Raw genomic sequence first — 27,818 nt, 5'->3', positions numbered from 1 at the left:
GGAAAATGTCCTTGCAAAGAAGCAAATCATTCCCTCCAAATATGTTACAGAGAAGAACTAAAGTACATGTGGCTTGTAAACCAGGTATCTGCTCCCAGACACACACACGATATGGTGTAATGCTATCCATTTACTAATTTTGCAGAAAGCTTCATTTCTAAATGTGTCTGCATGTTATATGTTAACACGGACCTTATGTTCTTCAAATGCTCAGCTAGTCTAGGTTGTATTGAGTGTTTTCTACCGGGAAGGTTATTCTGTAAACTACTTTCAAATGTGTCTTTATGTCAACACTGCTCTGATCCTTTATATAGGGGCAGCTCTGTCATGAGGCCATGTGAGGCGACTGCCTCAGTTGGCAAGTGAGCCATGGGGTTGTCCCTTGTCCCTTTTTCCACTAGGGGTGTCACCTGCCTGCTGCTGCCACTCCTCCCTGTGCTTTCCTGCCCCCTGCTCACTGGCCCCACTCCCCACATCCCTAAAAGACCCTTAAGACACACCTGTTTTCTCAGGCTCTTAATTACTTTTATCCCGTAATTGTTAATCATTTTATCCTGTTTTTATATTGTATTTTAATTTATGTACACCACCTAGGGATGCACATGACAGGCAGTATAGAAGCATGTTAAACATGCATCCAAGCAATGGCAACTTTCCATGCTGGCCTCTGTTCTGTGTTGCTGCGCTAGCAACAGCAATCTCCCTTCCCATTGGCAAATTTGGCCAGAGACAAAGTGGATGTCTGGTGACAGGAGCAGGGAGAGAGCCAGCTGCAGTGGAAAAGAACCCGGCCTGTGAAGCAGCCAGTGCTTTGATGCATGCTCATTGCTACCTTGCAGCATGCAAGTAGCAGAAGAACCTTTCCAACAGGTACGTTTATGACATAATATGATATCAAGGTTCAGTGGGACCTCTGGGGGGTGGAGGTGGTTTTTGGAACTTGCCCCCACCCTTGTCTGGTTGAAGGTAACCCAACTGCTCACTTAGGAGTTGTACTTTCTTGCATAGAGTTCCTGAAAACCCAATCAAATCAAACCATGAACCTTACCTGAGAATCCAAGATACCTCTTAGGAACCGGACCACTGGCCCATCTCACCCACTATTGTCTATACCGACTGGCAGCGGCTTTGCCAAGGTTACAGGCTTTATATTATTAGTACTATTATTACTACATTCATTCATTCATTCAATTTCTATACTGCCCTTCCAAAAATGGCTTAGGGCGGTTTACACAGAGAAATAATAAATAAATAAGACGGATCTCTATTCCCAAAGGGCTAGTCCAAGATAGTCCTATCTTGGAGATGCCAGGGAGGGAACTTGGAACCTCCAGCATGCAAGTGCTCTTCCCAGAGCAGCCCTATCCTTTAAAGGGAATATCTTGCCGTGCAAATGCAAATCTGGGTTGGACTGTGCTGATTCATGCTTGCCACAACACCAGCTCTCCCTCCCATTCCCACACGTCTTCTCTTCCTCAGCCTCAAGAGGACACCTAGGCAGCCCCATGCACTTACTTTAGCTGCTTTTTTACAAGAATGTTTTGATAGCAGAAACAAGCCACTGAAGCACTATGTGAGTCTCTGTGTCCATTTGGCTGTTGATTATGAACCAGCTTATTACTACAGTTTTGCCTGAGAGGCTGAGCAGGGCCCTTATTGAACGGCTTAGTATTTAATAGCTAGGAATCTTTCTTGGGCATGTGGGATGTCATGGCCTTCTGTGAGTGGCAGGAGCAAAGCACCATTAGCTGCAGCTTGAAGGTCAGGAGAGCAGAGCTTTTCAGTGGAGCTGGCTAAAACTGGGGTGCAACAGTTGCTTTTGGAAACTGATGTGGCAGTAGTGGTCATAGGAACATAGGAAACTGCCATATATTGAGTCAGATCATTGGTCCATCTAGCTCTACACAGACAGGCAGCAGCTTCTCCAAGGTTGCAGGCAGGAATTTCTCTCGGCCCTCTCTTGGAGATGCCAGAGAGGGAACTTGGAACCTAGATGCTCTTCCCAGAGTGGCTCCATCCCCTGAAGGGAATATCTTACAGTGCTCACACATCGTCTCCTTTTCATATGCAACCAGGGCAGACCCTGCTTAGCTAAGGGGACAAGTCGTGCTTGCTACCCCAAGACCAGCTCTCCTGCTACCTGTGTTAGTTTCCCTGCTTCCAACCTGTTCTGCTTGTCTGTTTATAAAGAAAAGGTGCTCATAACACCACCGTTAAATCTCCAATGTCATCTTATCCAAAGAAACCTAAGCTTTGCAGTGTTGCCCCAAAACTCATTGCTTGAGAAAGCAGGGAGCACACGAGAAGGGGCAAGAATGAATTGTCATGAAATCACAACAGTGTGCTATATATCTTCTGTCAATCTGATCAACCTTTAGTGTGTCCCCCCACCCCACCTGCCCTGGTAGCAAAGCATGACTGTAGCAGAGGCAACCCTGCTGACACGAACTCCTCCGCCAGCAATGACAGCTGTGCTTGGTTGCCTACCGCAGTCAGGGAGCCTCAGGAGAGCAACTCATTTACCTCCTGTCGGAATTCAACTGTCTCCCTGCCATCCTCTTCTTTCGTTTTCACCAAAGACATTTTGACCCAGGTTCGAAAACCGCCGGAGAACTTCCAGCTGGAGTAGGAGCTTTCGCACGCCTTCATGAACTCCGATTTGTTTGGACTGCAGCAGGGAGAGCAAATGTTACTATCAGAAATTTAAGAAGATCAAAATGTTCTGCTAGGTCGATTTGCTTTGGTGGGACAGGTGTGTGCGCATGCGTGCTTATGCCTGAGGTTTCAACATAGATTTTGCTTGCTTGGACTCCAGGAGCCTGAGGAAGGCACTCCTTGTGCATTTCTGTGAGCCCGGTGAGCTCACAAAGTTGTCACCTGGAACTGGTGTCAGCTTTGCATGTGCCAAAAGATGCCCTGGAGGAGCTGGGTGCGATGAATGGGGCGGCCTCTACAGCCAGGGGTGCTCCCTGTGAGTTCAAGCTCCCTGTGAGTCTTCAAGCTCTCCACTCCCACTTCACAATGATAGGATTCCATTTAATGCAGAATACTGCTTTCTACCGAGGCTCACCTTCTATCCGGCTCAAGGTAAAGTGTGCCGTGGTCAAGTCGATTTAGACTCCTGGTGCCCACAGAGCCCTGGGGTTTTCTTTGGTAGGATACAGGAAGGTTTTACCATTGCCTCCTCCGGCACAGTATGAGAGGATGCCTTTCAGCATCTTCCTATATCGCTGCTGCCCGATATAGTAGCAGCAGGGATTCAAACCGGCAACCACCTTTCTGCTTGTTAATCAAGCATTTTCCCACTGCACTACTTAAGGCGATGCACTCAGTATTATTGACACCAGGCCTGCTCAACTTAGCCCCCTCAGCTGTTTTTGGACGACAACTCCCATAATCCCCAGCCACAGTGGCCAATAGCCAGGGATCATGGGAATGGTGGGCCAATGTCTGCAAGAGGGCCAGAGTTGAGCAGCCCTGAGCTACACTGACTGGCAGCATCTCTCTCTGCTTACAAATGCCCGGCCCTGCCTGGCCTGAGATCTTGTGCAGGCTGCTACTGAGCCATGGCCCCTCTCCCAAACTTACTTGAGGGGGTGCCTGGGTTGCTTAAGCAAGCTTGGAGCGGGAGGGGGCTGGCTCCGTGGTAGGGCCTTTGCTTTGCCTGCACAAGGTCCCAGGGCCGGGCAGGGCCAAGCTGCCAACTGGTGCAGATGGAAAGCAGACAAGCTATGCAGGCCATGAGCTATGTCGGCAGCTACCACCCACGGTAAAAGCCATGGGCATACTGTATATACAATCATTCAGTCACTGGTACAGTGTGGCTTTGGTTGCAATTTAGATGCAAAGGCATACGGGGATATGCTAGTTTCCAATAACAGCATTTATATGCCGCTTCTCAACCAAAGTTTCCAAAGAGGTTTACATAGAGAAATAATAAATAAATAAATCAGATGGATCCTTGTCCCCAAAGGGCTCACAGTCTAAAAATAAACCATAAGATAACCATAAGTACCTCACTGCAGGTACTGTGCTGGGGGTGGATAGGGCCAGTTTCTCTCCCCCTGTTAAATAAAGAGACTCACATTAAAAAAAGGTGCCCCTTGGCCCAGTTAGCAGGGGTTAATGAGGGGAGAATATATCTTCAGTGGAGCAACGGAATGGCTTTGACAAGTGTACTATGAAGCTTTAGTTTAAAAGGGTCAATTTGTTCCAGTTAACTTTAGTAAAAGTAGGAGTATAAAACTGAATGTCGTCCTTTGAGGTCCCAGTACATATTCTTTGAATAACCTATTATTGGTGGAACTAGAAATCAGCATTCCAATGGCTAAGCAGCAAAGAATGGCGGTGTCTGGTAGTTTGTGCAGACTCCTCTAGTTCATAAAAAGCAAGATTTGACCCCATAAGCCACAAATCAACCCCTGCAGTCTCTGCAAATCTGTTTGGGGCGAGATTTAACTAAACACACCCAAAAAGGGGGGAGGCCAGAGGGTGCTACTGAAAGATTTCCTGACATCTTAACTAGATTTTCCACTCTGGGTCCTTCCAAGACATTTAAGCATAACTCCTATATTAGGCCTTTTCTGACAGATGTACATGCTGACAAATAAGTAATTCCATTTAATCAGCACCATGAGTCTCCTATCATAAGCTGAGCCAATAACAACAGCTGAATCATCTGTCTCTGCTGCCACATGGCCCCTTGGGCTGGCACTGCTGAAGCAGTAAAGATGAGCTGGGTCCAATTGCCGGTTTTGTACTACCGCAACCCCCGACCTTAATAGGGCATAGCACATATGGCCAATGCTGGCAGTTGGGAAAAGATGGGATGGTTTTGCAGGGCTCATGGATGGCTGAAGAGCCGAGGACAGTCCCAAAGCGAACCCTCCTCCTGGCTGCTTGGGAGGCCACTGAGAGGCAGAGTGAGCTACAGCAGTGAGTGGGTGGCAACATTTACTGGTGGGTGGGTTGGATCTCATGGCTGGGAAAGAGAACCCTGCAAGTCTCTTGCCCAAAGGCCAACACAAACATGGAGCTGGCCGTGCCTGCACAGCAAACCTTTCTAGGGAGGTTAGGAGACCAGGTACAAGACCCTGCTTTGCATGATGAAATGCCCATTGAAGGGGGCGGGTGGGTGTTTTTTCTTGGCAGAGGGTGCACTATATCGGGAATCATTGCCAGCACTGTTAAAGAGTAGTGCATTGCAGTTAACAGCGGTCAGCAATTTTTAACAGGAATCCCAATCAGCCGTGGACACGGTGCCAATAGGTTCCGGAGCAGCTTGTGGGAGAGGTAGGATGAAAGGCAGCACAAGGGAAAGGGTCATGTTCTCTTTGTTTTCAAAAAGCAGAAACTCTAGCTTTCTAAAAGGCAGAGAGGAAGAAAAAACAACCGAGGGAGCTAGACAAACGCTCCCACACGTGTAGTAGTGGAGAAGCATATCGCCTCTAAAGATTGAAATGCAAACCGTAACAATACTTTTATATAGGCACGAGGAACCAATCACCATCACTTGTTCACAGTGATGAACGTATGAAGAGGCCTACTATGGAGTCAAACCATTCATCCTTTTAGCCCACGATGGTATCGTTGCATGTCACAGGCACTGTCCTGTGGGTCCTTATGGACAGTTGCAGATGAAAGCAATAAATGGAAAGTGGGAAGAAAGATTGCTGCTTCCCACCATCCACTTACTGAAATGTTCCTGAACTAGGAAAAATAGATTTACCTCAGCAACAGAAGTGCTTCCTTGAAGCCAGACATTTGAACTCTCACCAACAATTGAATAATGGTGGTCCATTTCATCTGGAAAGGCCCTTTGTTTAATAGTACTGCAAAGTGGTTGCTTCCAGATTCCTCCCTGCTTTAATTTCCACGGAAGTGATTTACTCAAGTTGGTTTCTGATGGAAATATGATTAAGCTGGAATAAATGCTTTTCCACAAGACTGCCTGCAAGGGTTTTTAGCTCCATTACCAGCCCTGGCTGGGCCTCTTAATTATTAAATCTTACCCACAACATTTTGAAAGCCTTTCCATACTCAGGCTAATTGTGGGTTCCCAAGGCAGCCAAGTATGCTATGTGAAGAGCCCAAAGAAAAAGAAGTGCAGAGTCTAGAGTATGATTCACGCTAAGCTTAATTTATATGGAAAGCTTCTGAACAGACAATTACCCAGAATTCACTTAGATGTGGAGTCTCAAGCAAAACATTTGTAGCCTAGTTGTTGGCTCATGTAGCAGCCTGTCTAAAGGTATCGTATGCTGTGGTATGTAGAAGGGAGGAATTTCTCCTTCTACGGAGACAACAAATCCTGCTTGATTTCCTACAGTGCAAGTAATCATGTGTGAATGCATGGAGTGTTCCCCTCCACAATTAAGATTCACTGGCAGCAAACTGCGACATGGCTGCTTGTGCTACCTAGTGAGATACTAAAAGCATAAGCCACAAGGGCCACATCTATACCACAGGCTTAAATGGGGGTGAGACCGTAACTCAGTGGTAGATCACCTGCTTTGCACGCAGAAGGTCCTAGGTGGTTCAGTCCCTGGCATCTCCTCCAGGTAGGGATGGGAGAGACTCCTGCTTGAAACTTTGGAGAAGATGCTGCCAGTCAGAGTAGATAATCCTGAGCTAGATGGGCCAATGTTCTGACACGATATAAGGCAGCTTCCTATGTACTTATGGCATTGGAGGCAGCATGGTGAGCTGCTACTTCTGGGAGGAGGGGGATGCTGTGTGTGCATAGCTAGGCATGTAGTTCTCGGGATCAGGGGCAGTGTTTTCTCTCTCTCTCTCTCTCTTCTTTTCAAATGTGTGTGTGGAATGAGTTTTGTTCTGGGCGGCAGAATCAAGGCAGTGTGTGCACACCTGCATTCAGAATGGGGCCTTCCTGATTCAACCTGAGCGGGATCTAAAATTAACGGAGCGGACATCTAGAAACCTATGAGCGCACACATGTGCACACGCCTTAGAGACAACACTGCTCAGGTGTACATCCTGAACATGAACATACAGACTGTTGCTTTTTATTGAATCAGTCCAGGATTGCCTGCATTGCTTGCCAGTGGGATTTCACTGGGATTTCAGATGGGGATCCAGGGGCGTAGCAAGGTTGGAGTCGGCCCAGAGACAAGATTTTAAAATGCCCTCCCCTCATTGAAGCTCAGCTCATGAAGTAAAGAAATCGTAAATGAGGCTGAATAGTGGTAACAAAAAGCATAATAAAATTTTTATATATAACCTATGTGCCACAATAGAACATCATCCTAGCCTAAATTATTTTTTTAAAGGTTTTGTAAATTGTGGACGATGCAGTCATTTAATGGTACTAGAGAAAGACATGCTGTTCTGGTAGCTCCAGGTCTTAAGACTCACATCAATTTTGGAGGATGAATACAACTGAAGGAAGCTGGGGCGGGTGCGCGGCTGGGGGAGTCGGTCATGTGATGTGCCTCTGGGCCCCACCCCCAAGGCAGTGGACCCCCAGACAACTGTCTCCCCTTGCCCTATTATAGTTACACCCCTGCAGGGATCTTTCCCGGACCTGGAAACTTTCCTATGTTCCTAAATAATCAGAGTCAATAGTCATTCTTTCCCGGCCACCCATAGGAAACATTGGGAATTACAGTTCATAAAGCATATGAGTCCATACCATCACTGAACTGCAATGCTCAAGACTTTTAGTAGGAAGATGCCACATAGCAGAGCTACTATGAATTGATACAAGTGGAAGGAAAAAAATTGACTGCAGAGGAACAACAACAAAAATCCAGATTTTTGCACAACCAGCCATGGTATGATATGTACCACTCACACCAGCACTTATAATTCTGGTTTCTGACCTCTTAGGTTAGCAGGGATCAGGACAGGAAATGGAACCATCCCTGGGCAGCTTGGCAGGTGGGGGGGAATCCTCCAGCTAGAAGCCTCCTTTACCTTCTCAGGGACACAGAAAGCTGCCTTACCCCAAATCAGATCCATTGGTTCATCTAGCTTGGGTTTGTCGACACTGCCAGGCAGCAGCTCTCCAAGGTTTTGGGGAACATAGGAACATAGGGAGCTGCCATATACTGAGTCAGACCATAGGTCTATCTAGCTCAGTATTGTCATCACAGACTGGCAGTGGCTTCTCCACCAAGGCTGCAGGCAGGACTCTCTCTCCGCCCTATCTTGGAGATGCTGCCTGGGAGGGAACGTGAAACCTAGATGCTCTTCCCAGAGTGGCTCTATCCAATGAGGGGGAATCATTACGGTGCTCACACATCAAGTCCCCATTCATACGCAACCAGGGCAGACCCTGCTTAGCTAAGGGGACAAGTCATGCTTGCTACCACTAGACCAGCTCTCCCAGCCCTAGCTGGAGATTCCCAGGATTGGGCCTGGGACTTTCTGCATGCAAACAGATGCTCTACCACTGAGCTATGGCCCCATGCGATTTCCTACAAGGAAGTGGGGATTTGGGGGGTGGGGTAGGAGATCCATCCATCCAGGCAGCCCTGTATCCCTCTGTTATTTTTACAGATAAACCTATATTTGTCTATCAGCCCAATTCAGCAAGAGAGCTGCATTTCAGTATTGTGTAATAGTTACACTAGGAGCAGTGAGACCAGTTCAAAATTCCCACTTAGCACAGAAGTTCACTGGGTCGTCTCAGGCCAGTCTCTCTCTCTCTCTGATCCTAACCTACTTCACAGGATTGTTGCAAGGATAAAATGGGGGAATGGGAGAAAAGAACCTGGCATTCCCAGCTGGGCTCCTTTAGGAAGGCCAAGCTAGAGATGCATTGTGACCACAACTCCTCTTCACACATGTGCAGCCAATGCAAGCATACAACCCTATCTGTACTGCGATGCTCATCAGAGCCCAACGGAAGTGGCCTGGTGCATCTTTGATAGGGTTGAGGGGACTCACTATTCAAGGACGCATCCAAGTAAAAGGATTCCACCTTTTACTTGAATGGAAATTATGCTGTACCTGTTGAGGAAGTTCTTGAAAGAGGAGAAGAGAAGGTAGTCTATTGCATTGAAATCCTGGTCTGTCTTATTGAGGTGGAACTGCATGAACACCAGTTCTCGCTTCTTCACATCCTCAGGTCCTTTAACGATTACAGCATATTTCTATGAACACAAGAAAGAGGGTGGGATAGCAGTATTATTGTACAGCACTACAGGCAAGTTCAGCTGTCATGCAGAACCATGAATATTTAACTTGGACTGGCACAACACAAACAATAATCCAGCCTTGGTTTGTTTCACCTACCCTCTCAATCCTTGCCAGACATGGCTTATAATATCTGGCAGGGAAGCTGTTGTTGAGGGCCTGGCAGAGATTATAAATGCTTCTCTGAGGGAAGGCAGGATGCCTCCTTGACTTAAGGAGGCAATCATGAGACCGCTTCTGAAAAAGCCTGCCTTGGATCCCTCAGAGTTAAGCAATTACAGACCTGTCTCCAACCTTCCAGGCGGTCTTGGAGGAAACTGATTATCTAGACCCATTTCAAACTGGCTTTTGGGTGGGCTATGGGGTGGAGACTGCCTTGGTTGGCCTGATGGATGATCTCCAACTGGGAATTGACAGAGGGAGTGTGACTCTGTTGGTCCTTTTGAACCTCTCGGTGGCTTTTGATACTATCGACCATAGTATCTTTCTAGAATGTCTGAGGGGATTGGGGGTGGGAGGCACTGCTTTGCAGTACTTCCACTCCTATCTCACAGGCAGATTCCAGATAGTGTCTCTTGGAGACTGTTGTTCTTCAAAATCTGAACTTTTGTAGGGTGTCCCTCAGGGCTCCATATTGTCTTCGACGCTGTTAAACATCTACATGAAACTGCTGGGAGAGATCATCAGGAGATCTGGTGCAGGGTGTTATCAATATGCTGATGACACCCAAATCTATTTCTCTATGTCAACATCATCAGGTGAAGGCATAACCTTCCTAAATGCCTGCCTGGAGGCAGTAATGGGCTGGATGAAGGATAACAAACTGAGACTGAATCCAGATAAGACTGAGGTACTTATTGTGCGGAGTCAGAACTCAGGAGATTATTATTTATTTATTTTATGTATTTGATTTGTATACCGCCCTTCCAAAATGGCTCAGGGCGGTTTACAACTAAAAACAAACCACTAAAACAATAATGATTTTGATCTACCAGTTCTGGATGAGGTCACACTTCCCTTGAAGGAACAGGTACACAATCTGAGGGCGCTTCTGGATCCAAACCTCTCCCTGGTGTCCCAGGTTGAGGCAGTGGCCAGATGTGCTTTTTATCAGCTTCAGCTGATACTCCAACTGCATCCATTTCTTGAGATGAACAACCTCAAAATGGTGGTACATATGCTGGTAACCTCTAGGCTGGATTACTGCAACATGCTCTATGTGGGACTGCTTTTGCATGTAGTCCGGAAACTGCAGTTGGTCCAGAATGCAGCAGCCAGGTTGGTCTCGGGGTCATCTCGGAGAGACCATATAACTCCTGTGTTGAAAGAACTACACTGGCTGCCGATACGTTTCCGGGCAAAATACAAGGTGCTGGATATTACCTATAAAGCCCTAAACAGCTTAGGCCCTGGGTATTTAAGAGAACGTTTTCTTCACCATGAGCCCCACCACCTGTTAAGATAATCTGGAGAGGTTCGGTTGCGGTTGCTGCCAACTCGTCTGGCGGCTACTCGGGAATGGGCCTTCTCCGTTGCTGCCCCTGGGCCTTGGAATGTGTTCCCTATTGAAATAAGAGCCTCTCCATCTCTGGCAACTTTTAAAAAGGCACTGAAGACATTTATTCACCCAGGCTTTTAATTAGATTTATAGTTTTGATATTTTTAAGGTTGGGTTTTAAATGATTTTAATATTTGTTTACATGATTTTAGTTGTTTAATTGATTCAATGTTTAAATGATTTTAATTTTAAATCACCCAGAGACTCATGTTTTGGGTATATAAATATGTTAAACAAACAAACAAACAAACAAAGTGGTTGATTTTCCTTACTTCCCCGAATCTAGGCTTGTCTCCCTTTATCCCCTGTGAGGATGGAGCTAATGGAACAAACCAAGATAAAACCATGGTTGTAGGTTCACACATGAGAACATGGTTAGGACAAACCAAACATCTTCAAATTTTGGGCAGTCAACTGTAGCTTGCCCAAAATAAACCAGTTTGTTGACCAGTATGGGTCCAGAGATACAAACTAACCATGGTTCAATGACATAAACCATGGTTCTAAACAGCCCTGTCCCATTTAAAATTTTACTCCTGTCTTAGCATAAGTTGCCATCTCCTCTAAGGCCCAAGCTGCATGGGGCAACCCCATGGTAAATGCATTTCTGCTACATTTACATGTGAAGTCAGGATTAAGGAGTACAATTTAAAGGTCTAAATGGGCAAGGAGTACTGTGTACTCCTGTCCACAGCTTTTCCCAGGGGTCCACAAATTTAGGATTAGCTCACTAGCCTGCCATTAGTTGTGGTTGCCACCAATCCCATCTCTTCCCTCAGACCCTATTCTTGCACACAGTCAGAAGACTTAAGAGAGAAGCAGGTCTTCTGTGATCGCCACTAGGATGTGTAGATGGTAAGAAACAATGGGAGCTCAGAAAGGATCCCTGCTATTTCTTACCTTCTCAAAAATGAGAGTGTAAATGAGGACTCTGGGGAGGAGAACTGCGTGGTGTTGGGTATCCTGATCGCCAGAGGACTGGGAACACGCACCACTGGTGAGGTGGCAAGTGCATTAGTGGGTGTCTGGTTTTTCCCTTTGTAGTCTCTCTCTCCCCAATCCGCAAGAACATACTACCAGCCAGGTTTAGCTCTGAGTGTTCCAGCCCAGGTGGATGGATGGACTGCTAAGCATAGCAGGTAGTGTGGGGCCTGGGGGTGGGGGCACAGTTCAGAGTGCTGCTTGCATTCCCTCTGACCCATCAGATCATCCCCTCATACTCCACCCACATTGTACACAGGATTGAGGCTTAAAGATGGATTCTTTTAAGGGTAGTTTCAATGTTCAGCACAGGGCAATGTTATGAACCTTTGTCATGAAAACTGCCGCCTATTAAGATCATTTGGGGAGGTCTGGTTAGGGTTGCCACCAGCTCATTAGGATCAGAGAGCTGGTCATGTGGTAGCAAGCATGACTTGTCCCCTTAGCTAAGCAGGGTCCACACCCTGGTTGCATATGAATGGGAGATTTGATGTGTGAGCACGGTAAGATATTCCCCTTAGGGAATGGAGCCACTCTGGGAAGAGCATCTAGGTTCCAAGTTCCCTCCCTGGCTTCTCCAAGATAGGACAAGATTTTTTTATTGAACCAACAAACTACCAAAGCATAGAGAGATTCCTGCCTGCAACCTTGGAGAAGCCACTGCCAGTCTGTGAAGACAATACTGAGCTAGTTGGACCAATGGTCTGACTCAGTATATGGCAGCTTCCTATGCTCCCCATTTGGTGGCTACTCTGGACTGGGCTTTCGCTGAGACTGCCCCAGGGCTCTGGAATGCACTCCTTGTCAAAATAAGAGCTTCTCCATCTCTGGATGTTTTTAAAAAAACCCTTAAGGAAAACACTTACAGCACAGCAAGAAAAACTCCACAGCAACAGCTCCGCTACGATTTTAGACAACAATGCTGCGAATGAGACAACAGACTCCAGTCTTTCCTCTGCTTAATTATTACCTTGGTCTGATTAGTAAAAGGATCTGTGTAGTTGATTCTTTGAGTAGGGCATTCGATTTCTCCTGGCTGACCCGGGTTTACCAGAGGTGGAATGTAATCATAGTAGTGTCGTTTGCAGGTCAGCAGTTCAGCCTTGCCTGGATAGAGGGCAATACCTGTGATGGGGACAGACATTGGAAGGAAAGTGTTGCATTCCTTGTAAACTGGGTTAGCCCCAGGTCCCTGCAAAATCATCATGTGCAACAACGGAACAAAAAATATTACTGTTTAAAACAGCGTACAGCAAGTAATATGAAAATCAGGATCTGTAGGAGGTTGGACTGGAAACTGGGGGAATCCTGGGGGCAAGAGAGGAGAGCTGGTCTTGTGGGTAGCAAACATGACTTGTCCCCTTAGCTAAGCAGGGTCCACTGTGGTTGCATATAAATGGGAGACTAGAAGTGTGAACACTGTAAGATATTCCCCTCAGGGAATGGAGCCACTCTGGGAAGAGCATCTAGGTTCCAAGTTCCCTCCCTGGCTTCCCCAAGATAGAGCTGAGAGAGATTCCTGCTTGCAACCTTGGAGAAGCTGCTGCCAGTCTGTGTAGGCAATACTGAGCTAGATGGACCAATTGTCTGACTCAGTATATGGCAGTTCCTGTACTCAGCCATGAACTATCAATGGCAGCTTGGTATAAGCTGCCTTCTACCGAATCAAACCATCTAGCTCACTACTGTTGGCACTGACTTTCAGTAGCTCCCCACAGGGTTTCAGGTGGGTCTTTTCCAGCTGTACTTGGAGATTATTTTATTTATTTAAAATATGTATATTCTGCTCCTCCAGGAAAATGCTGCTGGGGGTGTGTGAGTGCTCACAACAATATAATTATTATTTTTTATTCGATTTCTATATCGCCCTTCCAAAAACGGCTCAGGGCGGTTTACAGAGAAACATAATAAATAAATAATATGGATCTTTGTCCCCAAAGGGCTCACAATCTAAAAGAAACATAAGATAGACACCAGCAACAGTCACTGGAGGTACCAGTTACTCTCCCCCTGCTAAATAAAGAGAACCGCCACGTTAAAAGGTGCCTCTTTGCCAGGTTAGCAGGGGTAAAAAAAAAACAGAGGAGTAATACAAATAAAATAAACCAGAGTTTTATTTTATTTAAACCAATAAAACCAGAGGAGTAATATAAAATTTAACAGAACGTAGGACAAAAACAAAACCTACCCAATTAAAATGAAAAACCCAACAGGCTGTAGTAAAACACACTAAAAGGCCTCTCTGAACAAGTAAGTCCTAAGATCATTTTTAAAAACCTTAAGAGATGCCCGGAACTGGACCCGAGACCTTCTGCCTAAACAACATGTGCTCTGCCACTAAGCAAGGCTTGTCTCAATATATGCTAATGGCCATTGACCATGTATGTCAGTGGTAGAGAGTGCACATGCTGTGAATAAAGAGCATTCAGAAATTCAATCCTTAGCATAGACAGACAAAGGGCGAGAAGGGAAGACAAAGGGAAGAGAGCTGGTCTTGTGGTAGCAAGCATGATTGTCCCCTTAGCTAAGCAGGGTCCACCCTGGTTGCATATGAATGGGAGACTAGAAGTGTGAGCACTGGAAGATATTCCCCTCAGGGGATGGAGCCGCTCTGGGAAGAGCATCTAGGTTCCAAGTTATCTCCTTGGCATCTCCAGACAGGGCTGAGAGAGATTGCTGCCTGCAACCTTGGAGAAGCCGCTGCCAGTCTGTGTAGACAATACTGAGCTAGATGGACCTATGGTCTGACTCAGTATATGACATCTTCCTATGTTCCTATGACTTTGGGGAGTGAGGCTGGGAAAGATCTCTGCCCAACAGGCAGAGTTACCACCAGAGAGTTACCACCAGTCAAAGACATACAACTGTGGACTGGGCAAACTGACATAGTATAAGGCAGTAGTCTTTGTAACTCTGAAATGTGTATGTATGGACAGTCTGTGGCAGAGAAGCAAAGTCCCTGGCAGTGGGCTGGGAAAATAAAATCCACCAGCAAAATGTATGGGGTTGGCTTTTTGGAGGATAGAATATTAGCTGATGCATAAAATCAGGCAAATATAACCTACTCCCAGAGGTGCTCTTACCCCTGGACTTCGGGGCCGAAGTCCAGGGCCTCCACACCCCCTGCCCCTCCCCATCTGTAGTCTGTCCTGTGTGGTGTGGTCTGCGCCCTCAAGAACCTACATGTTAAAAAATGATGCTTAACTTGTGGCCGGGGCGGGGGGGGGGGGCGCTGGGGCTCGGTCCAGGTTCAAAATAATCTAGGTGCACCTCTGCCTACTCCCATATCCTGATCTCATTGCTCTTTATGTTCTGCTCATTCTCACCATCAGCTACAGCTGATGGCGTCCAGCAGGGGTGGGGAAACATATAAACATAATGACTTCAAGACATGGGGTGTGAGACATTATGGAAGAGGAAGGGAAGAACTTGACACAGGGCTGCTGTTTCTGGCAATTCCAAAAGTAAAGGAATCAGGCATGTTACCATTTTTTAAAATGACTGTAGCCATAAGCAAATTTTCAAGTTGATATTATATATACCCACTGGCAAGATAACATTTCCTACTAGATAGCATCAGAAGCCTGCAAAATACATCAGTAATGGAATCCGAATTTTTGGACATCGTTTCAGATTCCGTTACTGATGTATTTTGCACGCTTCAGACACTATCTATAATATTTAAGGCTTTTGTAACAAGATGGCCTTATAGTAGGAGATGTTCTCTTGCCAGTGGGCATACACAGTATGAATTTGAAATTTTGCTTATGGCTACAGTCATTGAAAAAGTGGTCATTTGCTTGAGTCCATTACCCTTAAAATGGCACATTTAGTCACCCTTAGAGTTCTGCCAAGCAGCACATACAGGCTGTGCTTACACAAAACATGTTGAACTCTCCTCATTATCAAAGTTTTCACCCAGCACCTGGGTACTTGGAACCACCAACAGAATGTTCAGCACCACAAGGAAACTACAGTTCCCAGGGTGCTTTGGGAACTGAAAAGCTTCCACTAGTTGACATGTTGTACAGCACTGAGAGACCTTAAAGGCCAAGTTGAAGACAGATCATCCTGGAGAAGAATCTATCTATGTGGTTGCTAAGAGTCGATACCAACCTGATGGCACTTAATCAATCAACAGCACTTAACAGAGGCATGTGTAAAACCCGAAAAGCCCACACTACACAAGCTTTAAAGTAGAGATGTGCCCAAACTGTGGTTCAAGCACTTTTAGGGAAATTAGAAAAAGAACTTTAAGGAAAAGGAGAGTAGGTGCTTACTTGCTCTCCGCCACGCCTTCCAGCCTCCTGCTGGGGTGGCGCACATTCCAAAAAGCACACCATCAGCACACACATGGTATCTGCACATACATGGGTGCTATTTGCGTGGTCAGCAACAACATGCTAACCATGCACATGGCACCCACGCATGCGCAGATACCATGTGCGTGCTGATGGCGCGCAGGGCTTTTGGAGATATACACTGCCCCAGCAGGAAGCTGGAAGGGGCAGTGGAAAACAGGTAAGCATCTGCTCTCCTTTTCCTTAAAGTTCCCTTTCTAATTTCCTTTAAAGTGCTCAAACCGTGCTTCGAACCATGGTTCGGGCACATCCCTATTTAAGAGCTGGAAAGCCAAAGAGTCATTTGTACACTTGTAGACATTTAAAATAGCATCTTCAGATAAAGTTGCTGTTCTCTGATTTGCTTCCAGTCTTACCAGGTGCATCGTAATAGGGCACCTCCTTGTACGAGACAGACATCACTGGATGCCTGAGCTTTTCCATGAAGTCGACAATAGTTTGGTAGACCAGGAAAACAGCCACCGCCATAAGTAGCAGATAAATGAAGAGGAGAATTACCGAGAAGACGTTCTTCAGGCAGGACTTGCTGAAGTGCGCCGAAATGCTGCTGTTGTCTAGGAATATGGGGGGCAAATACACCAGAGTCCTGAACTCACATGGAATTATGTCAGAATTTCAAGATATCAAAAAAACATAGACTTGGGACACAATCCTGCTTTCCCCGTGAATGTTGGAGGCAAGTATATCCCTCCGCTTTCCCCACAATGTCCCCTCAGTGCCTGAACAGCGCTGACCTTGGTGCATGTTGCATCACAGTCAAAACTGACTTCTGGAGAGGTCTTCCTGCGCCTGTTGAATAATTCAGCTATCCATTCCTCCGTGCATATGGCACTACTATTCCTTACTTCAGGGAGATGGAATGGCTCTGCTTGTCTTGCTGAAAAAAATACCCTCCACAGAGGGCACTCGTGTGGCCCCAGATATCTATTCAACCACATGGTCATTTAGCAACCAGAAGACCAACAGTCCTCACCTGGAAGGATAGTTGAGCTGGCATCTTCCTGATCTTCTTCGCCAACTTGTTCCTCTGCTGGCCCTGAGTTTGTAGAAAATTGTTCCACATCTTCACTCAGCTGACAATATAAGAAACAAAACTATCACTGGGCAGCGCTGGATGAGCTCAAATCCAGCCATAGACACACATGTAGTAAGCGACCTTGGGAACACAGGAAGCTGCCTGATACAGAGTCAGACCTTTGGTCCATCCAGATCAGTATTGTCTACACTGACTGGCAGTGGCTCTCCAACGTCTCTCCTAGTCCTACCTGGAGATGCCAGGGAGTGAACCTGGGACCTTCTGCATGCTAAGCAGATGCTCTACCACTGAGCTATGGCCTCATGCCCTATGGGGGATATCTTCCAGCAGACAGTGCTCAGATGTAGTTACCCATCCAAACATAAACCAGGACAGACCCTGCTTACCAAAGGGGACGATTCATGCTCACTTCCGCAAGACCAGCAATAGTCCCCAACCAGTGTTCCCTCTAACAGGGATTCCCAAATGTTGTTGACTCCAACTCCCATAATTTTCAAGTAAAGGCTATTGCAGTTGGGGATGCTGGGAGTTGGAGTCAACAATATCTGGGAATCCCTCTTAGAGGGAACACTGTCCCCAACCTTCAGCAAGTTGTCCTCATTCAGACCTAGTCAACACATTACAACACCACATGCATCAGCCTCCATGTTGCTGCTTACACAGTGACCATAACATGTAGAGCGGCTCACTAGATTGATCATCCCGTGAATGGAGGGTCTTCCACATCAGTGCCAGGGACCATCAAGAACATTTGGCAGTGGTATGAAGAATCCACATTATGAAGACTCGGGCTCAATCCCCACTCAATGGAGAAATTATTTTGTACATAAAATACATGTGTTGGGTTTACTAGCTGACATACTGTGCAACATAACATGTACACTGTAACGTAAGGTGAACGCAATTGTCAAGAGCACTCTTGCACAAATGCAAAAATTGTGTAAACAGATTTGCATGATAGTACGGCCATTCATTATTTCCAATGGCTGCACTATTACACAACTGCGTTTTCACAATTTCCGCATTTGCACAAGAGCACACTTGTACAACTGTGTGCATGTTGTGCTACCAGCCTGCGCGGAACATTGTGCAGTATGTCAGCCATTGATCTATCCATGTTTGTTTATTTACTTATTTTTTCACTTGTATCCCAAACTTTCTCCAAAGAGCCCAGAGCAGTGTACATGCTTTACATTTCTCCTCACAACAACCCTGTGAGGTAAGTTAGGCGTGATTGGCCCAGAGTCACCCAGTGAGTTTCATGGCCAGGTGGGGATTTGAAATCAGGTCTCCCTGATCCTAGTCCAACATTCTAACCACTATATCATGCTTGCTCTGTAGGACATCCACTACATATCCAACATGTAGCAGATATTGAGGGCACAACAGCAGCAACAGGTATGAAAGATGCTGAACAAAATACTTCCAATCAGAGAATAGGGCTGACAAAAGTGTCTTAAACAACATGAAAATGACACAGATGCCTCTTTCCATGGATTGACCCGCTGAATGCCTTCGAAGAGACTGCCAGTACAGAGGTGAATGCCAGGAAGAGGAGAACTGATCTTGTGGAAGCAAGCATGACTTGTCCCCTTAGCTAAGCAGGGTCTGTCCTGGTTGCATACGAAAGGGAGACTCGAAGTGTGAGCGCTGTAAGAGATTCCCCTCAGGGGATGGAGCCACTCTGGGAAGAGCATCTAGGGCCCTGGCACCATCTCCAAGATAGGACAAGATTTTTTATTTTTATTTTTATTTAATTATTCCTGCCTGCAACCTTGGAGAAGCCGCTGCCAATCTGTGAAGACAATACTGAGATAGATAGACCAATGGTCTGACTCAGTAGAAGGCAGTTTCCTATGTTCCTATGTTTTCCCTCCCCCGAAAGCTCCAAGGACTTCCCAGTACCACCAATTATAAGCACCATATCCACACCAGCCCTTCAGGGCTCATTAATTTATTTTTATTTTATTACATTACAATACTGCCCAGCTGGGCGATGTAAAACAAACAACACCCCCCCAACAACAATGTAAAACAACAGACTTAAAACCATATAAAACAAATTTTAAACCATTCAAGACCAGTTAAAAACATTTAAGAACAATTTGAAAACCTTGGAAGGCCAGAACAAACAAGTTTTTAGGGCTCTCTTGAAGGCCAACAATGAGACCAAACTATGGATTTCTGCCTTATGTGGTACCAACAAGCTCCTTGTCAATTCACAAGCCCTTTCGGGGGCATAAAGCATGGTTCCATAGCCCAAAGTCAGAGTAAAATCTAATATTCTATTCTACAGTTAAGTACAGCTGCTGGTGAATTTGTGATCCAAAAACGCCTATGTTCACCCACCCTCATTTTCAGCATGCAAAACACCACACAGTCATTCCTTCCACTTCCTTCTGTATCAAAGAGGAAGAAAGAAAACGAGTTCAAGCAAGGCACAGAAAGCATATGTCTTGTTGAAGGCAACTTCCAATCCCACACCAACCTCTCCACTATACCAGTACCAACCTTCTCTCAAAAGGGGCTTCTCTACAGATGAATATGCACAGGCACTGGTGAACTGAGGAGCATGAATTAATGGCCTCGGATGCAGACTCTAGAGGTTGTCATGTAAATCCGAAATGCTGTGCTTTTATTTAATAATAATAATAATAATAATAAAGCAACAGAAACAAGCTGGAAAAAAGTAAGGTAATGTATTTAAACTCTGCTAAAAGTTTAAATACCTAGAAAAGTTTAAGAACCTAGAAAGCCACAGCTGCAGTTACATAATTCTTCAGTATAGCTCTCTAGTTCTGTCTAAATTTATTTGTACTTGCTAACAAACCCTCCGCATCCTTTCCTCTTCTGTGTTGTAGCAGCTTCCTGTACTGAGCAGTGTGTGTGTGTGTGTGTGTGTGTGTGTGTGTGTGTGTGTGTGTGAGAGAGAGAGAGAGAGAGAGAGAGAGAGAGAGAGAGAGAGAGAGAGAGAGAGTTCCCTTGCAACTCTAGAATTCTATAGCCCAGTTCAGACATCATGTTGTACAAGTGTACATATGTTTGTACACCCTTACACATTTTTGTGTGAATTACTGTACCTGCGTTCATTTTAAAAGTGAACCTGGGCACAGGATCCTCAAATGATGGTACAGATAGGAAGTGTACTGCTCTACCTGTGTTCAGCATAATGTGTGAATCATCTGTACCTGTGCACACTTGTTGTACAGCTGTTGAATATAACATGTGAACAGGGCTTGTGTTTTGACTTCTAGTTCTCCTCCCTCTATTCATGTCAAAAGGGTAGGAATAAATCTCATGAACACAAAAACAGCAGCACTGCTGGAGACCTCGGATTGTCTAGTGTGTGTTAATGCAGCACAAACACCTCAGATCTTCCGTCAACGCCAAATGAACAGCAGCCAAAATCACAGGCCTTCGCTTCATTATTCTTCAGTTCAATGGACCATAAGAACAAAGGACAGAACACCTTTCAAAGCATCAATTCAGACCAGATGCTTTCTTGCGCTGCCATTCAAAGCCCAGGGCCCAAACTGCCAGGACATTCTTGTCAAGGTCTCAAGCTTGTCGCATCCAATAGACATTATGCCTACATGCTGCACAGCATCTAATCTGTGAATGGAAGGAAAATAACTAAAGGCATGTCACAAAACACAAAGGGCCTGTTCAGACAATATTCCAAATCAGCTTACTTAAATGCATAGGGCAGGAGCATGGATGCCTTCATGTTCCCTCCTGCCCCTGAACGCTGTCTCCTCTGCCATCTAATTGCAAGGTGGAATTCAACAGAGACAAATGCAGACTTTTCTGCATTTGGGCAAGAAAAATCAAATGCACAAGTAGAGGATGGGGCAGGAGGACATGTGAAAAGGACCTAGGTGTCTTAGGGAACAATAAGTTGAACATGAGCCGGCACTGTGATGCAGCTGCTAGAAAAGCTAATGCAATCATTGGTTGCATTAACAGAGGCCAACTGATAAAAGAGATAATTCTACTATATTCTGCACTGGTCAGACCTCACTTGGAGGTACTGTGTCCCATTCTGGGTCTTGCATTTTAAGGATATTGAAAAACTGGAATGGTTTCAGAGGAGGGCAAGAAAGATAGTGAAGGGTTTGGAAACCAAGCCCTATGAGAAATGGTTGAAAGAACGGAGTATGAAGAGAAAACTAGGAGGAAGTATGACAGTCTTCAATTATCTGAAGAGCTGTCACGAAGGAGGAGGAGTGGACGTCCTCTGCTGCTCCTGAGGGCAAGACTAGAACCCAGGGGTGAAGAAATGTTGGCTCAGCTTATCAGCCAGACAAAATATTTTACTAGTCAGATGGTTCCGCAAGCTATGTTGGTACATTACTCATCAGGACTTTTTTCACTTGTCAGGCATCATTTTTCACTCAGCACAGACTAGTAGACCAGTGGATTTCCTCAGACTTGTGAGAATCAATGGGTTCAACTTACAAGCAGGCAGAATTTCCTAACTGCAAGAGCTGCTCAGCAATGGAACAATCTAACCTAGGGATGCTGTTCTGAGCAGGCCTGGGGCTAGAAGACCTTCAAGGTCCCGTTCAACTCCAACATTCTATAAATGAAGACAGTTAATCCAAACCACCTTTGGACACACTAATTAAATACATAAACCTGTGCCTGAATGGTAAACCCCACACACACACGCCGCCACCCCCCCCCGCCCCATGATTAATCCGCAGTGGGATAGTGTACTGTGGCAGGTAGAATGTATGCACGCACCCACACATTTAACTGGGCTAGTTTGGAGTATCGTCCAAACCAGCCCATCATTTCCTTTTGCTAATTTTCTGTATGTTCTTTCCTTTTGCAGCTTTCTCAGACAATCCCAGAGATCAACGCTATAACACTCCTTGTTTCCCCAATAACCCAAACAAAGGTTTGAAGATATTTAAAAGTTAAAAACAAAACACCACCCCAGGAATCTCAGAATTTCAACATTCAAGGTGATTTTCCATGCAACGGTAACAGGAGTATGCTGCTGGGCTTCAGCCCCATGCCCCAATAGTACACTTGGGCAGCAGACCCATACAAATTCACTCGTCCAGTTAGGAATGGGACTAAAGCTTTTAGAAAACACCAGCAATTCTTGAATTTCTAAGGCTGAGCAATAGGTGGGACCTAGGAAGTAAGGTTGCCATCTGTCCCACATTGTGCGAGATGTCCCTATTTATAGGGGAGAAATTCTTGTCCTGTTCGGGATTCAATTTCTCCCACTTTTTAACTTCTTTTTTTACTTTTCAAGATGCAGCAGGGATGGCGGCGAGAGCTCCAGTCCGTGCCCACCTATCAAGTCATGACAGCAGGTGGGTTGTGGCAGAAGCAGGGAGCACGTGCACAGAGGCCTGAAATCGGCTGCTCTGCCCCATTTGGGGGGAAGGCCCAAGGGAGGAGCTCTGCTGCTGTCCAGTGTTGCCTCTAACAGGGATTCCCAGATGTTGTTGACTACAGCTCCCAGAACCCCCAAGCAAAAGCTATTGCAGCTGGGGATTCTGGGAGTTGTAGTCAACAACATCTGGGAATCCCTGTTAAAGGGAACACTGCCGCTGTCTGAGTCTGCCTGCCTGCTCCCACCTTCCAGCGCGTCCACCTGCCACGACCCACCTGCTGTCATGGTTTGACAGGTGGGCGTGCTGCAGAGCTCTCGCCATCCCCGGTGCCGGTAAGCACTCACCCTTGCCACCAGGGCGGGGCCAAGTCCCACCCCTAGGTGACCCGCCACCTAGACTCCCCATCCCTCCCCCACCTGACATGTGTCCCAATTTGGACAAACACAATGTTGGCAACCCTACCAGGAAGGATAGAACAGAGGAAACAAGATTCCAAGTGACAAACAGTCGTAAGAACATAAGAACAGCCCTGCTGGATCTGGCCCAAGGCCTATCTAGTCCAGAATCCTATTTCGCACAGTGGCCCACCAGATGCCGCTGGAAGCCACAGGCAGGAGTTGAGGAAATGCCCTCTCTCCTGCTGTTACTCACCTGTAACTGGTACTCAGAGGCATCCTGCCTTTGAGGCTGGAGAGAGCCTGTAGCCCTCTAACTAGTAGCCGATGATAGACCTCTCCTCCATGAAGTTATCCAAACAAGTCTGAGACAAGGACTCCTAAGCTTTGGGTTCCCAGATGTTGTTGGACTTCCCATCATCCTCAGCCACAAGACCATTATGGCTGGGGATGATGGGGGTTGTAGTCAGAAAACATCTGGAAACCCACGGCTGGGAACCAGTGTTCCCTCTAACAGGGATTCCCAGATGTTGTTGACTACAACTCCTATAAACCCAAGCAAAAGCCATTGCAGCTGGGGATTCTGGCAGTTGTAGTCAACAACATCTGGGAATCCCTGTTAGAGGGAACACTGCTGGGAACCCCCATCTTAACAACGGAAACTTTCATTTCGTTATGAAATGAAATGTATGAAAAATGTATGACATGAAACACATTCCTATTTCACAACTTCTCACCTGGAGAACGCACTTCCTCACCTGTATGCTTTGAATGGATACAGCAGGGTCAGAAAGAAAGACCCCAGAAAAAAGATGTAAGAAAACTGAGGAAGTTTACTAGTGCCATTTTGTTCAATCTAATATTGCCTACTGCAATTATGTGAGACTCCGGGTTTTAATCATCAGTCACCGCTGGAGCAGCCAAAAACCCAATACAGTATTCAGTCAGTCAGTCTTTATTGTTACAGTCACTGACCAGAACCAGAAATCAGCAAATAAAAATTTATTACAGTATTCAGAAAAATTATTTATAGATTAGCCAGTCTTAAACACACTTTAACCTCCTTCAGGGAAGCCAAAGAATAGGGATTTTCAACTCTTCCAAAGTCCGTGTAAAGAGCAGAAATGGCAAGTTTAATCCATGTCAGCAGTCACAAGGATTCTTCTGGAATCTGGATAACCTCAACTCTCCCCCCCCCCCCCGCAAAAAAGGCCGAACACAGGATGTGAGAGGCAGATGAATCAAATGTTTTTTTAACAAAACATACCTTTAGTGCAATCCTTTACATGTTCATTTCAAAATCAGTCCCATTAACCTAGACAGGACTTACTCAGGAGTCAGTGGACATCGGATTGCATCCTTAGTCCCCAGAACGATGTGAAGACAGGATAAAACATTTTAAGACACACTGCATGCATTCATTTTGAGAATATACTTTAAAACATATTTAAAGAAAATGCTTTAAAATATGATGTTATGAGCCCAGGTGGAGGCCACCTGCTGAGATCATCTGGAGAGGTGTGTCTGTAGCTGCCACCAGCTCCTCTGATGGCTAATCAGGGAGGAGCCTTCTCCACTACTGCCCCAAGGCTCTGGAATGCGCTCCGAGAGCCTCCCCATCTCCGGCAACTTTTAAAAGGGCTGTTAAGATACATTAATTCATCCAGGCTTTTAATAAGACTTATAGAATCCATCAGTGTTTTAAAACTGTTTCAAAGTTTTAATGTTTTTTTAATGGGTGTTTTATTGTAAACCGTCCAGAGGTATGAGTTTGGGGTGGTATATTAATATGCTAAATAAAGGCAGGGGTTCTCAATGCTGGGCAAGATGTTGTTGCTTCCCCACATGTACCCCTGGGCAAAGTGGCGATTCTCTTCTGTCTAGCAGGGGGAGAGCAAATGTCCTATCCAACCCCTGCCCAGCATCCCTCCAGTGTTTGCTGCTGCTGTTCTCTTTCTTCCTTTTATACTGTGAGCACTTTTGCGACAGGGAACCAACTTATTCCCACCCCACAATGTAAACTGCTTTGAGAACTTTTGTTCAAAAGCAGTATATAACTCCCATCACCCCCAATGACAATGAGAGCTGGTCTTGTGGTAGCAAGCATGGCTTGTTCCCTTAGCTAATTAAGGTCTACCCTGGTTGCATATGAATAGGAGACTAGAAGTGTGAGCACTGTAAGATATTCCCCTCAGAGGATGGAGCCACTCTGGGAAGAGCATCTAGGTTCCAAGTTCCCTCCCTGGCAGCATCTCCAAGATAATTCTGAGAGAGACTCCTGCCTGCAACCTTGGAGAAGCCGCTGCCAGTCTGTGTAGACAATACTGAGCGAGATGGACCAATGGTCTGAGTCAGTATATGGCGGCTTCCTATGTACCTTTGGCATCCAAGAATTATGAAGCCACCTGTTCAAATCTCACCTCAGATAAGCCAAGGATTCATCTCCTCAGCACTAGCTGCTGGTCTGCATTATGGATCAGGCACCGGCTTCCTTTCCACAACTATTGTGTAAGGATTTCCGAGAGGGGACATTTGTCTTATTTCTGCTTTCTGCTGCACCAGGGACCCATAGGCTCCAAATGCAACCAAACAACAACTACCAAACAACAGCGGCCTTCCTATTTTCAAATGCAGAACAGCCATGCTCCTTTGTCCCATAGTCTTTGGTGCAACCCAAGCTCTTTTCACACTAAGCATGGTCTGATTTAATTAAGGCTGCAGCCCTATGCCGTCTGAGTTTAGGAGTGCGTCTGGTGCGTGCAGGCGAGTCGGATACTTCTGCCTACTTCCAGTAAAGGGGGCAACAGGGCGGCAGGGAGGTACGCTGCCGCCCCGGTGGACTTTTAAAACACAGAGTGCTGGCAGGGGGAAAGCAGAGGGAGGGGTAAGTGCACCCTCCTCTGCCCTTAAAGCAGAAATCCTCCTGCCTTCGAACTGGCAGAACTGCCCGCCGTTTGGACCAGCGGAACTGCCCGCCATTTGAACCAGTTCAGAGGCCCGTAAAGGGCTTCCAAACCGGTTTCGTGAACATCCCTAGATCAGCCCACTCTGCTTAACAGGGTTATTTCCAAGAAAGCACACAGAAGATTGTTCTGTGAAGAACTTCTCCTTTGCCATTTAAAAATGACTGCAATCTGCATATAAGGGCTTAAAAACACACCCTTGCCTGACAAAATCCTTTCCATAGAAAGACAGGAAGCTGCCTTATTCTGAGTCAGATCCGTCCATCTAGCTCAGTATTGTCTGCACTGACTGGCAGTGGCGCTGCAAGGTTTGAGGCAAGAATCTCTCTCAGCTGTATCTGGGAGATGCCAGGGAGGGAACCTAGGACCATCTGCATGCAAGGCAGGTGCTCTAGCACTGAGCTATGGCCTCATCCCCAATGAGCTTTCCTGTCCCTACCTTTTCATATTTTCCTTAAACAGCCAGCCTGATGGAAGAATGCTGGTAAATTCAAAAGCTCCCTTCTTTCCCTACCCTGCTAACTGAGCAAAATGACACCATTTAAAGTGGTGATTCTCTTCTATTTAGCAGGAGGAGAGCAACTGGCCCTGTCCTACCCCAGCACAGCATCCCTCCATTGGCTGTTGCTAGTATCTGCCTTATGTTTCTTTTTAGATTGTGAGCCCCCTTTGGGGACAAGGGACCATGCGTAAACTGGTTTGTGAACTTTGGCTGAAGAGCAGTATATAAATATTTGTAGTAGTAGTAGTAGTAGTAGTAGTAGTAGTAGTAGTGTCCTTTTAGCTGGTCCCAAACAAGGTATTACCCAATGAAGTCATTTGCACAGTCAAAAACTGCGTTCTGCTTGGGTTTGGGAGCTCTGCGTGCTCCCAATTTTAGGTTGTGTGGAAGCAAGCTAAGAGGAAAACCTGTGTAGGAGTGACTGTGTGGAAGTAAAGTAGGAAGAAAAGCTACCCAGGTTTCCCTCCTACTTGTTTCCACACAACCAAAAACTGGGAGCACACACAGATCCCCAAACCGGGCAGAACACAGTTTTTGACTGTGCAAATGCCCTCAATCGTTACTTCAAGACACTGTGAACCAGGGCTGCAGAGAAGCAACCTTGGGCTCTCTTCCTGCCCTCACCAGATGCTATCAACATGAGCCAATATGCTGGGGACTTCAGTCTTGTTTGTTTGTTTGTTTAATTTATATACTGCCTGACTCCAAAGGCACTAGGCCAGGGTTTCTCAACGTGTGGCTCCCCAGATGTTATTGGACTTCAACTCCCATAATCCCCAGCCCCAGTGGTCTTTGGTTGGGAATTATGGGAGTTGAAGTCTAATTACATCTGGGGACCCACACGTTGAGAAACCCTGCTCTAGGCAATTCACAAAAATAAACACAAGAGGGGGAAACTGTTAAGAACAGCAATTCAACAGGAGGGGCCTCTGCTCTGTGTGCCGACACTGAGGGAGGCTCGACTGTCCTGCATTAGGGATGTTCAAGAACTGGCTCATGCACTCCTGGGAGGTGGGGGGGGGGCTTTAAGGGGCAGGGAGGGTGCTCTTACCTTCCCTGCCGTTCCCTCCCCCTGTCGGCACTGTGCCCAAAACCGCCGGTGCGGGGCTGCTGTGTACCACCCTTCAGCCCGCTCAGCGTCATACCAGAAGTGGCAGGTGCACCAGCCACTTCTGGTATGACGCTGGCTGGGCTGCAAGGACGTACGCAGCAGCCTCGCACCAGCGGCTTTGGGCATAGTGCCGGCAGAGGGAAGCGACAGGGAAGTAAGGACACCCTTCCTGTCCCTTAAACCCCTCACCTCCGAACCGGCTCGAACACCGGACATCCGAACCGGTTCTGTGGTCTGTAAAAGGACTGCCAAACCGGTTCGTGCACATCCCTATCCTGCATGTGGGACAGGGTCTGGAATGCTCTGCCACTGGGTGTTTGTTCAAGCTTTGATCCCTTGGGGGTTGCCAGTCTCTCTGCTCCAGCTGCTCTGTTTGGTTGTTATGGCGTTTTTGTGGT

The 27,818-nt window shown here is 46.3% G+C and overlaps 1 protein-coding gene and 1 non-coding gene across 6 annotated transcripts in view; both read right to left on the bottom strand.

Annotated features, from left to right (window-relative positions):
* Positions 1–27,818, bottom strand: part of PACC1 (proton activated chloride channel 1) — a 34,194-nt gene that overhangs the window by 2,938 nt on the left and 3,438 nt on the right. For 2 of the 5 annotated variants that reach the window (XM_053310051.1, XM_053310039.1), the window contains exons 2-6: positions 17,033–17,132; positions 16,416–16,613; positions 12,669–12,823; positions 8,974–9,116; positions 2,524–2,668 (exon numbers count right to left, since the gene is read on the bottom strand). In XM_053310051.1, the coding sequence (XP_053166026.1) occupies positions 2,524–2,668; positions 8,974–9,116; positions 12,669–12,823; positions 16,416–16,527 (555 nt within the window). In that variant the 5' untranslated portion in view covers positions 16,528–16,613; positions 17,033–17,132. Of the gene's footprint in view, positions 1–2,523; positions 2,669–8,973; positions 9,117–12,668; positions 12,824–16,415; positions 16,614–17,032; positions 17,133–19,444; positions 19,469–20,564; positions 20,640–27,818 lie in introns of those variants that run through there. The other 3 variants (XM_053310061.1, XM_053310045.1, XM_053310070.1) reach the window with 3 other exon arrangements.
* Positions 17,326–17,395, bottom strand: TRNAA-AGC (transfer RNA alanine (anticodon AGC)). Its single transcript has one exon. It is a non-coding gene; the product is annotated as a tRNA-Ala (tRNA).

Source organism: Hemicordylus capensis, chromosome 1 (genome assembly GCF_027244095.1).
Source record: "Hemicordylus capensis ecotype Gifberg chromosome 1, rHemCap1.1.pri, whole genome shotgun sequence".
NCBI lineage: Eukaryota > Metazoa > Chordata > Lepidosauria > Squamata > Cordylidae > Hemicordylus > Hemicordylus capensis.
This window is presented reverse-complemented; position numbering and strand designations above follow the sequence as displayed.